Raw genomic sequence first — 14,281 nt, 5'->3', positions numbered from 1 at the left:
GCCTTGTGAAAGATGTGTTTCATATTTTTAAGGACAATATCAGAAGAAGTTTTAGAAAATTTTATTTTGGTATCACTAATGGCTCTAAGGCATTTCTGCAGGGAAAATTAATTTTAAGGGTTGGTGACTGGATGAAATGTTTCTTATGGATAACAACTAACATTTACATGAAAATTAAGTATACAGAAAAGGGTGTTTTCAATCTGACTTACTAATCCTGTATTTTTCAGACTTGCTCAGAGGAGGATTTTGCTTCTGCTAAATACTGTTACACAAAAAGTCAGGCTTCTAAGAACATAGTGAGTATGTAGATTGTTTTTTCATTATTAGACTTCTGCAGAGTGGTATAAGCAAATGCATCATGATATTGTAACTGTTATTTTATATAGAATTGAGCAGATACATCAAATTTTCCTCATGCAGTGGTTGTGCTACAAGTGGGTGGGTTCCAACACAGGTGGATAGAGCAGGGCAGCAAGACTAGTTGCTGCCACTGCCATGAACCTCACCCCAGCGGTGTTGCCAGCAGCATGCGGATGGATAGGAGGAGACCCACACTCTCCTCACCTCCTTCCTGTGCCAGCTGCTTGCATGCTGGGCCGCGACTCTACCCTGCCACCATGGCCAGGCTGCTGGCAACTCGTCTCACTGCCCCACTTCACCCTTCTGTGCTGGGACCCACCTGCTGTTCTGCCTATGCTGGTCTGGCCATGCTGCAGCCCTGTGCCTGCACAAATTTGCAGGCACACATGCCCCCCAGCCCCCAACATGTCTCCTGTGCCCCCCTCCTCTCCCAGTGTTGCCTATGCCCCCCCGACCACATAGACTTACCTGCAGAGAGCTGCAGGAGCCGCTCTCCACCCTGCCTGGCTGCCATGTGCATGTGTGCATGTGCACATATACATGGCTCCCCCTGTATCCTGCTCCCCCCCCAGCCTCAAGTATCCCCTTTCAGGCTGCAATGCTGCCAGCCTGCAAGGAAAAACCCATGGTTTTCCATGTTTTTCTGTGATTGTTCATGACCCTTTCAAATATTCTTGCGGCCCACTTTTGGGTCACAATCCATGGTTTGAGAAACACTGCTTGAACCTGTTCTTTCTGCATTCTGGCCTGTGTTCCTGCTTCCTTGCAAAAATGATTTTAATTAAATAACTGTGTACAATTAATAACTTTAGTAAAGGGAAGGAGGCACAAAGTACTTCAGCTTTCCCTGCATCACCTATTATTTGCTCTCCTTTCTTGGTTAGTGATGAACCTATCCCTTTCTTTGTTGTCATCTAATTTATTTACAAAGCCTTTTTGTTGCCTTTTATGCTACTTGTAAATCATTTTTCACCTTAGCCTTTTTGATAAAATTAATATATTTTTGTACTAGTTACATGTCCTTGCTTTCACTATTTGAATATTTCTATTTTGACTTGTAGATCATAAGGTAGTTTGCTATTGCTCATTTGAATATAGCTACTTTCAGCTATTTTTCACTAGAGTCTTTTATGCAATGGGACACATTTCATGAGGCCATCTCAGTAAGAAAAATATTGCCATAAATAAGCAACTGTAAATATTGAAACATATAAACAGCAGTGGAACAAAAATAAGAACATGTTTGAGATGCAAAAGGCCAAGAAGGTATTTTAAACAATTGAAAAGAACGTTCTGAATTGTACTGTCAAATATCGTATTAAGTAATTTTAGTCTTGAAAGAGCACTCGAGTGTGCAGTAGATCACTATGTAGCCTCATATGGCTGGGATCACTTATGAAAGCAGTCTAGAAAATGTCAGCTTCATTAAAGCCAAGGCTGCAACTGAACTCCAACTAGCTTCGAGCATCAAGGACAATAAAAAGTCCTTTTTCAGATATGTGGGGAGCTGGAGGAAAAGCAGGGGCAACATTGGACCCCCCTGCCCTCCATTAATGCTGACTTTCTGAAGGAACATCTTGAGAAGCTGGATACCTTCAAGTCAGCTGGCCCTGACAATCTTCACCCCAGGGTACTCAAGGAGCTGGCGAGCATCATAGCCCAGCCTCTAGCACGGATCTTTGAAAACTCTTGGCGCTCTGGTGTAGTGCCCGAAGACTGGAAGAAGGCCAATGTGGTGCCTATCTTCAAGAAAGGGAGGAAAGTGGATCCGGCTAACTATAGGCCCATCAGCCTGACTTCTATCCCGGGGAAGATCTTAGAAAAGTTTATTAAAGAGGCCATCCTTAATGGACTGGCCGACGTCAACATCTTAAGGGATAGCCAGCACGGGTTTGTTGCGGGTAGGTCTTGCTTGACCAATCTCATTTCCTTCTACGACCAGGTGACCTATCACCTGGACAAGGGAGAAGAGATTGATGTCATATATCTTGACTTCAAAAAAGCCTTCGATCTGGTGTCCCATGATCGCCTCTTGGAGAAACTGGCCAATTGTCGCCTTGGGTCCTCCACGATCCGCTGGCTGGAAAATTGGCTCCGGGGTTGGACCCAGAGGGTAGTAATCGATGGAAGTCACTCATCGTGGTGTCCTGTGACCAGTGGGGTCCCCCAAGGCTCTGTCCTTGCACCCATACTGTTCAACGTCTTCATTAATGATGTGGACACTGGAGTCAGAAGCGGACTGGCCAAGTTCGCCGATGACACCAAACTTTGGGGCAAAGCATCCACACCAGAAGAAAGGCGGGTGATCCAGGCTGACCTGGACAGGCTCAGCAAGTTGGCGGACGAGAATCTGATGGTGTTCAACGCCAATAAATGCAAGGTTCTCCACCTTGGGAAGAAAAACCCACAGCATCCTTATAGGCTCAGCAGTGCTACGCTGGCTAGCACTATGGAAGAAAGAGACTTGGGGGTCATCATTGACCACAAGATGAACATGAGCCTGCAATGCAATGCTGCAGCTAGTAAAGTGAGCAAAACGCTGGCTTGCATCCATAGATGCTTCTCAAGCAAATCCCCGGACATCATTCTCCCCCTGTACTCGGCCTTAGTGAGGCCGCAGCTGGAGTACTGTGTCCAGTTTTGGGCTCCACAATTCAAAAAGGATGTGGAGAAGCTTGAGAGAGTCCAGAGAAGAGCCACGCGCATGATCAGAGGTCAGGGAAGCAGACCCTACGATGACAGGCTGAGAGCCATGGGGCTCTTTAGCCTAGAAAAGCACAGGCTCAGGGGTGATCTGATGGCCACCTACAAGTTTATCAGGGGTGACCACCAGTATCTGGGGGAACGTTTGTTCACCAGAGCACCCCAAGGGATGACGACTAGGTCGAACGGTCATAAACTACTACAAGACCGTTTCAGGCTGGACATAAGGAAGAATTTCTTTACTGTCCGAGCCCCCAAGGTCTGGAACTGCCTGCCACTGGAGGTGGTTCAAGCGCCTACATTGAACACCTTCAAAAGCAAACTGGATGCTTATCTTGCTAGGATCCTATGACCCCAGCTGACTTCCTGCCCTTTGGGCAGGGGGCTGGACTCGATGATCTTCCGAGGTCCCTTCCAGCCGTAATGTCTATGAAATCTATGAAAGGGAAATAATTAGCTTTAAATGGTTTTTAATATACCTAATAATGTGTACTCATTCTAAAAAGAACAGATTCCCTGACTTGTGTAGCATCTCGGGTTATTACAAAGAAAATAACATCTAATGTACTTTTCACCATTTTTGGTCAGAGTGTTTTTTTTTTTTCTTAAAGATTATTCTCTTAATATGTATAAGTACCTCTGCAGAAGACGAGTAGAGGATAGTAGCTGGTTATATTCTTCCCTCAGTGATGGAGAAGCACGTCTTTGTCAAAATCTGGAGAAGACTTTGAATTATTAATGTCCCCTAAATATAATTCATGATAGCACATGGTCTATCAGGAGATGTATTTGGAAGGCTACAGAGGGGCAATACATCTAGTATGGAAACAGGAGTGCGCATCTTCAGGATTCATAAAAACCTCAGTGGCAGATGCAGGCAGGCACCCATCTCCACTTGGTAATTTTGATGTGGCTGTCAGCTTCTATTACACCCATGGTCAGATTCACTGGTACACTACTGTAGTTCTGCAAAGCAGCCAGAGTATATGAGTGAGCATAGTCCAGCATCTGTTCCACTGTTGTGTATAAAACTTTGTTACATTTAGGAGGGCAGCATGTTCAACCTGATGTGACACAGTTTTGCAATGCCTACAGCATAAATAGTCATCATGGAAGTATTATAGGTCTAGTCCGTTATACTGATCTAAAGCACAATACAGGTGCTTATGACAAAGAATATGTAAAGCTACAAGTACAATCTTTTAAATGGGCCATCAGAGAACCTCATAATAAGGATGCACAAAGTGACACAATTCATCTCTTACGTATACTAGTTTGAGATTTAATGATCATACTCCTGATTCAAACCAGCGTATCAGAGGAGAAATAATCTCATTGTGTTCCAGTTAAATTGCTTGAGGACTGCTAAAATACGTGTCTTTTTTTCTTGGGCTATTTTATGGAACCAATTAATTTAAAGGCATATGACTTAACTCTTTCTGACTGCAGACTATTTTCTCATTTAAAAGGAGTCTTGTACTGTTGAGGCAACTAATTTTTTCTTTCGTGTTCTCAGCATAACTGTTATGTCAGAGAACACTTTGATGTCACTGAGATAATGAACACTTGGACACTCCAGAAAGGACTTCCATTGATTACTGTTGAACAAAATGAGAAAAGAATCAAAATAAAACAAGAACGCTTCCTGAAAGGCATTTTACCAGATGATCCTTTGTGGACCTCAATGCAAACTGGGTAATTCAAGATGTTTGTGGAATTTCATGTAAACATTTGGAAGCCTTAGACGTTGTGGTTTAATTTTCCTGTTCACTCCTACTTCTAGTTTCCTCTGGCAAGTTCCCTTGACTTACATCACAAGCCACTCTAAGAGTATTGGAAGGCATTTAATGAAGAATCAATCAGGTTGGAGATTGGCTTATTGCCTATTTTGTATTGTAGTCCTACTGTCTTCTTAGTGCTTACAAGAGCTGCACAAAATATTGGCCAGACCAAAAAAAGTTGAGGAAAAAAATATTTTGTGTCCATCCAAAATGAAATGTGTTTTGTTTTTCCTGCTAAAACAAAACTTGAAAAAGAATAGCTTCAGGTTTCAGCTAAAATGAAACTTTTTAGAATTTCTTATTATTTTATAAAAGATCTAAAATTAAATTTTGCTAATTTTAGTGTCAGTCATCCTTTTGGAATACAAAATTGAGCACTGGAACAGACCCAAATTCATGAACGCACTCCCCCCAACCAAAACCTGCCCTGTTGGCAAGTGAACTACAGTATTTGTCTGAAAGATGTTGTGCAGTTCTGATGCTTCTACAGCACCCCCTTAGCACTCATTTAAAATTCTTCAGTCCTCAAAGAGTTACAAATATAGGATGTCTTATGTGATTGGAGCCCTGTAAACTGTGTTCATTTCATTGCTATGTTTCTTGAAATTATGTAACTTAAAAGGGTAGATTCGCCCTTTTTTCAAAAGTTCAGAGTTAATTTGTTGACATTTACTGCTAAAATGATACAAAACATTTCAAAAGCAAAAGAAACCTAACTATGAGTCTACACTACAATGTGCTTGGCCCTAAAGTTTAATATCTCAACTATGAAGAAGAATATATTTTAATTGTTAGCAACAAATGAAGCAGAAGATGTGGCAGGGGTTCGAATCAATGCCATATAATTCTTCCATAGAAGAATTAAGATCACTTTCCTGCAATATAAATACCACAGAATATGTTTGGTTGCATTGGTAAATATCACTAAAAATGTTTGTTTAATTGTTTCAATAATGTTTTCCTGCTCTCAGACACCATAGAACTGGAGGAAGATGTGAACTGGGTAAAACTCAATGTGGACATGAATGGCTATTACATTGTACACTATGAAGGGAATGGATGGAATAACATTATTAAACTGCTGAATCAGAACTACACCATCTTCAGTTACAAGGACAGAGCAAACCTGATTCATAATGCATTCCAACTGGTCAGGTAATAATGATTCTTTTTAAAAACAACCACAATAGGTTGGTGCAGGTTAAAATGCCATTTGGACTTGTAAGGGAATCACAGATGCAGTATTCATGATGAGGCAAATCCCCCAAAGTTTCTTAGAGGAGAATTCTGAATGGTATTGTCATTTATGAACTAGGAAAAGTCATTCACTAGATTTCCTCAAACGGTGGTGTGCTGGTGCTTCCATAAGAGGGGTAGCGGAAAAGGCTCCGAGTTGAAGAAAAACAATGTAGAGAGACACATTTAGAAAGAAATACAGAAAGAAAGATTTGTTGGTGGAAACACTAATTAATTTACAAAGAAGGCTCTGCCTTCTTCCTGCCTCAATTGGAGAGATTGGCATGTAAGCAGTGCCCATGTTTCTCTGAACACAAGGCACTTGTGTCCTAATAGCCTGTGAGAAATAGACTTCTGGCACAACTCCTTACAATAAGCCCAAGGTTGTAAGGTCCTTGTGGAAGGAATCCACAAGTGATCTTGGTAGATCAGCCTGTATATCTCTGGGTAAGAAAGACTAATTAGAGGGATGTCATTCCCTGCCTTCTCTATTGTATGTTGTCAGATTATAACTTATTTAAGAAATATTCTTTTTCAGTGCAGGCAGGCTATCTCTGGACAGAGCCCTTGATCTGACTCGGTATCTCCAGCATGAAACCAGTAACATAGTACTACTGAAAGGCTTGGGCTACCTGGAAGGGATCTACCACATGGTGGAAAGAAGAAATATTTCTGATGTCACAAAAAGTCTTAAGGTTCATTTCTAAGATTGTACCACATATGAAGTCCCACATGTATCACCCAGATGAAGTTTATTAACTTTCATCTCTGTTTCCATGACATTTATTGCTGACAGCTGAAGTATTTCTTTGTACTAGAGGGACATATTGCCTGTTATTAATCTAATGGTGCATCTATGACATGTGGAAATGCTACTTTTAATGCAGAATTGACTAATTTTTTATTAGACATCTTGAATGTGCTTAGGATGCCAGATTTCACTACCTATAAATAAACTATAAATAAACTATGTTGTATTCTCTCTGCAGCAGTACCTCCTGCAGTATTTTAAGCCAGTGATTGATAGACAGACCTGGAGTGATGAGGGCTCAGTTTCTGACAGAATGCTTCGTTCAAATCTCCTTCAACTGGCATACGACTTGCAATATCCTCCCTGCCTCCAGAAGGCAAATGAGCTTTTCGGGAAGTGGATGGGATTTGGTGGAAAATTAAAGTAAATGATTTATTTTCTACCTACTGTTCTTTGTTTACATTTCTTTCACTGTACTTTCTGGTTATTTTTTCCAGCATAGGGTTTAAAGGCATAGCAATGCTTTGCAAACTATGTGGGAAATCTTTTGTTATCAGAAAACAGTACCAGAAAATCTCCTCTTTCAGTTACCCATGTTAAATATGTTAACTTGTAGTGTAACTCACACCCACTGTGAGGCACTCTCTTATCTTCCCTGCCTTTCCAAGTTGCCGCATACAGATACAGGAGTCTGTAGGTGCATCTACATGTGCAATTAATGTGAAGCAATAAACTCTGGTGTTTTATTGCACTGGAGTTTATTGCTCCCAGGTACACCATTTGAAAGTGTGTCAGGGACCACAGCTCGTTGAGTCAGGTTGGAGCAGCCCAGGCTAGCAGGGGACTTGGGGGCCAGCCTGACAGCCCCAGGGTGCTTCTGCCCAGCTCAGCGAGCTATGGAAGGCTTGGCTGGGGCATGAGGGTGCTCCAGTGTGAGGCTAGCACCACTGGCAGGCAGCCCTTGCACTGAAGCACCCTTGCGCCCCAGCCAGCCATGTCAGTGTCTACACGTGCAGTGCTGTGGAGTAAAAAAACTCCACAACAGGATAGTACTTGTAAATAGTACTAGTACCTGCTGCAGAGTTAATTAGTTTACTCCTGCCTAATAGCACTGCATGTGTAGATGCAAGGCATTTACTGCAGAGCTAATTAGTGTAGTCCACAATAAATGTCTCATGTAGCTGACAGATTTAAGTTTCTTAGCATAGGCCTTTAGTTTTTATGTCTGCCTTTTTTTTTTTGCCTGTTTGCTTCCCCAGTGCCATACAGGGATGCCAGAATATGCTAGCATAAAAAAAAGAATTATTTTTTTGTTTAGCTCTTTACTGTTTTATCTCCACTATTATTATTATTATTATTATTATTATTTCAGCTCTTTAGTATAAACAATTAGCCAAATATTTAGGATTTTGAGTAGTGTTCAAGATCCTGCATAGTAAAACTGAAATGGAGTTAGGTGTTTCTTTGTTGCAATCCTATTTATCTACAATACCCAAAGTCCTGTACTCCTGGACATAAGAAAAAACAAACAAAAAGAAGCAATGTCTGCTCTCAGCTCCAGACCCTTCTGCCAGACTGTACTTAATTCCAAAATATCTCTAGCTTTTTCTCGAGCCCGCACTCTCTAGGCTTTTTACAGGTTGGATTTAAAAGCTATTATGGTTTTATAACGTTCCTACTCTCCTAAATGAAGTGTGCTGGTTTTAGTCCCTAGTGGTAATGAGATTGAACCCATCCCCTAACATTATTCGCTGTTGCTGGTATCATTCACAGTGCACAAGGCGCTGCTCAAATATAAAGAAAGTTTCAGTCCTTTCAAAGAACAACTTCCTACCCATAAGGCTATGAGTTCCACCAGGGCAAAACTCTGCATGAATACTGAATTCCACTGATTTCCCTTAGGAAGTCTGTGTCAGGGTGGCTCACTGAAATCTCAGAGACTGCTCTTTTCTGAAAAGGTTATTCATCCCCGCTTTGTGACTGAAAAAGACCTCCTTCCATCCTGACCTACACTTGTGTTCTTTTTTTCCCTTTGTCCTCAAAATTTTCATAGAGCAATGGAAAAACAAACGAATACAATCCCTTCCTTTCCCCAAGAGCTAGTAAGCTTCATATTCAGCAGTAAGTGTACCTCATGATCCTTCCCACACACTCTTTTCCTTATCTACTTCCTTAACTTTGCTGAGGCTAATTTGTGTTTTATTATAGAGATGAAAGGGCTACTCATGGTGTGTAAAATTAGGCAAGATCCTAAATATGCTGGATTAGGGTCACAGATTGTATACCTTTCAGGGCAGAACCAGTCTTTTTTTTTATTTGCCTTCACAGTGTTTTGTGTTTGTGGTATATCTGTGTGATTAAATACAATAATGTGGCTATGTTACATAGAGTAAATCGACAATACTTAGTTTGAAAACAAGGACAGCTCTTCTGTCACAGCAAGATAGCCAAGAGATGCTGGAAAGTTTCCTTTTAGTTAAATTTTTTTATACATTAGCAAATGAAAGTTTCCATATTTTTTTATTGTAATTCAGCCATTAAAAACACCAAATCATAACCCTGAATTTTCTGTTTAGTAATATTCCTTCTGATGTCATGAAGACAGTATATTCTGCTGGATCTGAAACACCTACAGGCTGGAATTTTCTTTTGGAAAGATATAAAGTGTCCGTGTCTGGTGCTGAACAGACAAAAATCAATTCGGCATTGGCGAGTTGCAAAGATGATGCAAACCTAGCAAGGTGGGATACAGTACATAATTATTTACTCCAGTGTTTATTTTCTCTGCTTTAATCATGTAGCTAACTTGATCCTTGTGAAGTAACTTAGTTGCAGCCTGTTGATATGACTCTTTTATGATGCACCTTTTTGGGTGTTTATGGTTTGATTACTGAGCAAGGTATGCAAAAAATTAACATGCTGGAAAAGGTAAAAAGCAGCAATCTACCCTGAGATAAGTCTCATAGCAAAAACAATAACAGCACACACTGGTTCTGTCTTTCTTTTTTATTCACCTATGTACTTTCATCGTGATAATATGGCAGTTTAGGCACCAAAAGGAGAAAGAGAATAAACAGGGTGAATCAGACTTTGTTTGGCATATTTTGAACCACTGTGATGGAGTTAAAGATGGGTGTCAGTTTATAGAGAACCAATATACCATTGCTGTGAGTCCTTGGAGAATCTTAGAATATTCAAATTAATACTGAAAAATATGTTAAACTATATACATATGTACCTGTAAGTGCATGTAATTGCTAAATATATATATTTTTTAAAATCCTGTCTGAGATCACGAAAGGCCTTATCTTTTCAAATCTTCCTAACATAACTAATATTACATATATCACCACCTGTAAATACCTAATCTACCCTTTCCTTGCTTTCCTGGGATGTTGTAGGCTACTGGAACTTGGAATGGAGGGAAATGTAATCAAGACTCAAGATCTGCCATCAGTTATCTATAGAGTCAGTATGAATCCAGCTGGACAACTCCTTGCATGGAACTTTGTCAAGAAAAATTGGAGCAAGCTTCTAGAAAAGTTAGTATTTGCACAAGGACTGGAAGCAGCATAGTTACAACATGGCTTGAAAGGGAGGTGATAAATTGTATTCCCATGACCCTGGACAAGCAATTTTACTACTCTGTGCCTAAACTCCTTCCTCCTGAAAAAGGAGGAGAATACTTAACTACCTTTCCATATTTCTGTGAGATCTGCAGTTAAATCAGGTTTTGAATATCTTTTTTATTTGATGTGAAAAAATACTGAAGAGCAAACGTCTATAATTTTCCTTCTTAACTAATCTTCATTCTCAGCATTACTGATGCTAAAGTAGAGAAAAATATATAGTAAACTCAAGGACCGAGGAGATAAAATGTTTTGCTTTAATCCCAAACTGTAAAGAAATCATTTCACTAACTGTGAAACAACAGTAAAAACTGACCGAGGTAGTTTCATATTGTTAGTCAAGAAGCAGGAATTTAGGGGCAATTCTACGTTTCTATTCTCTCCCTGACTAGAGATGTTCAATTAAAAAGATCCACTATGTGGGTGATCTGGTTAAAATGTGGCATGTTACTGCATAAATTCCAGGCAACCTGTGCACTGGGGGCTATAATTATCTAGTAGCTGGAAAATGAAGAATGGGTCTCTCCAAGGCTTTGAGTAGAGACTGGAATATGGACAAATGTACGTTTTAGCTGCTTTAAAGAGTGGGGAGAGCTGCAGCGTGTATGAACTATTAGTCTTCATGATCTTGTAGCAATCAATAAAAGTTACCTAAATTGCTTAATTTTGACCCTAAAGAAAGCACCGTTAAAGTTATAACAGTTCTGTTATACTTGTAGTATGCAGATGTAACAGTTACATTGAAACAGCTTATATCAGCATCCTTGAAGATCATTGCATCAATAGAATTGTTATATTTGCCTATGCCCATGAAAGGCACCTAGCAGCAGAAGTGCAGGTATTTTTAATGAAGCTTTTACTGCAAGGCAGAGAATAACAGGTATACCCTGCCTGAGGACACTAATTATCACAACTGTTTCGGCCCTTGATAGTCCAACGTGTGAGATCAATAAAATAAATTGAAAATTTGAATTTTTTTTTCATGTGGCAATTCAAAGAAGTATTCATATGCTACCAGCTTGAACTAATACTAACCTCTGTTGCTATTAAAGTTTACATGGAGATAAATTGATATGGTCTGTAATTCCCTCTTTTTTCCTTCAGATTTTCCCTGGGATCTTTTTCAATGAGAACCATTATACTTGGAGCAACATCACGCTTTTCTTCAAAACAAGAATTGGAAGAGGTTAGTCTGAAGCTTAAAGAGAACATTACATGGGTCATTTACATTCTTGCTACATAAATCACTGTCAGTGACTCTGAACTTGCACATTTGGGGGCCTTTATTGCATGTATTAGCATGCTCTGTTAAGTGTAAAAATCTAAAAAAAAGTCTTTTGTGATGGAGAGAGCTTGCTACTTGGGCCAAAGTATGTATGGACTTAGTTTCAGTTTAATTATTTAGGAAAAGCTATTATAAGTACCCATAGGAAGAGAGGACTATGTGTCCTTTTATTGAATGAACTCTGGAGTGGACTGGCAAGGTTATAATGAAAGTTTTGCCTATGAAAACTAGCTTTTTAAATTATAGTGTTCATACCTGTTGTTCAGAGTTGTTTGATTTCTATGTCAGCCTACTTGCTTCCAGTATCTATCACAGGCATTGTATAAATATTAATGTTCAACCATATTAAATTGTATTTCAGACCAGAACTTGACTCTATACAGACTCCTATAAAGCAATCTCCGAGAGTTAGGCTTTGTTTACCAAGTCAGTGTGAACTGCAGGTTGAGAAAATATAATTGGTCTAATAAAAGAAATCAGATTTACCCAAAGAATCTTATCTGCCAACTGCAGGTTGAGGCACTTAAGGAATAATTTGTAACATTTTGCAGCTAGTTCTGTTTTAGAATTCATCTGCCAACATTAGGCAAAGGGAGATGTTAATGAGAACAATCTGAGACCCTGAAGATGCCATTATGTGAGGTATTCAAAGTGTAACATGGCTCTTTTTGTACACGTCTTTTCATAGCATCTGATGAAGTCTGCTTTTCCTCATTAATGCTTATGCATTTCTCAGTGGTGCTCAGACTTTTCCCCCTCTGGGTCCTGGGGGCCTGGTACCATTCATCCCACCCCTGCATGCCAGGATTGGGCCCTGGAGGCCTGGCACTGCCCTCTCCCAGCTTCCTCACTAGGATTGGGCCCTGAGGGCCTGGTATTGCCTCTGCATACCAAGATAGGGCCCTGGGGCTCACTGCTGATTCCACCCAGCCCTGTGTGCTCAGTTCAGGCACCCAACCCAGCATGCAGGGCTATGGTCTCCCCATGGATCCAAAAATTTGCAGCAGGGGAGAGGTACCAGATCTGACCCAAAGACCAAGTTAGTCTATAAGGTGCATCACTACCCTGCCTTCTGCCTGCCTTCAGTTTAACATGGCTAACTACCTCTCTCTGCTCATGGCTCTCAATATTCTTTATTGAGGCTCAGCCTTTGGTGTATTTCCAACACTGAACTAGGCACTGGAGCCCAAATCTTCAAAGGTATATAGGTGCCTCGCATCCATCAAAATCAGTACTCAGTAGGTACCTACATATCTTTGAGGATTTGGGCCTAAAACTTAGGTAATATGCTCTCTTTTGCCCCATGGCTTTGGGAGGAAACCTATAGAGAAACTCCAGCTGATAGGATAAAGTGCAGAAGCAACTAAAGTCTGAGCCGTCAGACGTTCTGAGAGCTTTTTACAGTTCAACTGGACTTTTCACTGTCCTCTTCTGATTGACCACTTCACTCCAGTCCTCTCCCTCAGTCTCTTCCCCTCAGATTCCTTCCACACTTACTCACTCTATCCTCTTTCCTGCTAAATCCCTGGAGTATGCCTTCTCCTTTAGCATTAAGTTGTCTCAAGTAAATACAAAGTAGGCGGATCTTATTGTATGGCCTGCAACACACTCAATTTTGCATCATGCTGGACCTCTTACTAGTCTAGAAGCATCTTCACTCACAAATTTTCATTAATAGTTTCCTGGTAGCATTGGGCATGTAATCCACAAATTTGTCTGTGACAGGTTCACATCTATACCTGTTCCTTAGAAGATACACGCTTACTATAAAAAATTAAGTAACCTTATTAGTCCAGGCCATGATAGAGGAAGCTCTTTTAGCTGTGAAGGTCCTTATTCAGTCCTTAAGATGTCAGTTATCTCATCTACATAAATCACAATAGTAAGCATAAGCTTTATTCCCAGGCCAAACCTTTAAAGACTGTCACTATTTGTCAAGCTTTTCTTATCAATAGCAATCTTAACTTTTTGCTTCTATTTCATTTGTTTAATAGGTGAAGTTGTTTTTTGCATCAAAACAGGAAATATCACAGCTGAGAGCACCTCAGATTGCACTGGAGAACATTGAGAAAAATATAAAATGGCTGGAGAGAAACTTAGATATTTTAACGAAATGGATATTAGAAAATCTTCAGTAAAGCTGCACGGAGGCAGATAAAAGATTGTGTTATCACTAAGAGCAGTAAAAAATGTAAATGTCTATAATTTTTATTGATCAGCAAGATTGTTTAATTATGTCTTTCATCTAATGAACACTTTCCAGACACAGTGGCATTTTTATGTCATTTGGGACACCCCATTTATGTTGGTTTTGTGTATATATGTGATTCTGTTTGGCTGTTTAGGCAATTAAGATGGTTGAAGAAATTTAGCTGCAGACTTGAAATGCTTTGTGAGTGTCTGCGGAGGCTTTTGTTTAATTAAATTTGTTAAATTAACTTTGAAATTAAGAGTGGATGGTGTGTGTAACTTCGATGTTACAGGGGTGTAGGTTGTAGCTGTGTTGGTTTAAGGACATAGGCAGACAAGGTTC

General features: G+C 40.1%; 1 protein-coding gene across 1 annotated transcript in view; it reads left to right on the top strand.

Annotated features, from left to right (window-relative positions):
- The window catches only part of LOC102376935 (endoplasmic reticulum aminopeptidase 2-like), a 32,321-nt gene extending 18,040 nt beyond the window's left edge, over positions 1-14,281 (top strand). Inside the window, exons 9-18 of the mRNA XM_006019697.3 lie at positions 231-299; positions 4,583-4,761; positions 4,850-4,929; positions 5,819-6,002; positions 6,622-6,778; positions 7,073-7,257; positions 9,411-9,575; positions 10,236-10,376; positions 11,568-11,649; positions 13,743-14,281. Of these exons, the coding sequence (XP_006019759.1) occupies positions 231-299; positions 4,583-4,761; positions 4,850-4,929; positions 5,819-6,002; positions 6,622-6,778; positions 7,073-7,257; positions 9,411-9,575; positions 10,236-10,376; positions 11,568-11,649; positions 13,743-13,886 (1,386 nt within the window). The 3' untranslated portion in view covers positions 13,887-14,281. The remainder of the gene's footprint in view (positions 1-230; positions 300-4,582; positions 4,762-4,849; positions 4,930-5,818; positions 6,003-6,621; positions 6,779-7,072; positions 7,258-9,410; positions 9,576-10,235; positions 10,377-11,567; positions 11,650-13,742) is intronic.

This window comes from Alligator sinensis, unplaced genomic scaffold (assembly GCF_000455745.1).
Source record: "Alligator sinensis unplaced genomic scaffold, ASM45574v1 scaffold223_1, whole genome shotgun sequence".
NCBI classification, from domain to species: Eukaryota; Metazoa; Chordata; order Crocodylia; family Alligatoridae; genus Alligator; species Alligator sinensis.
Note: the sequence above shows the minus strand (reverse complement) of the source record. Positions and strands in the feature narration are given on the sequence as shown.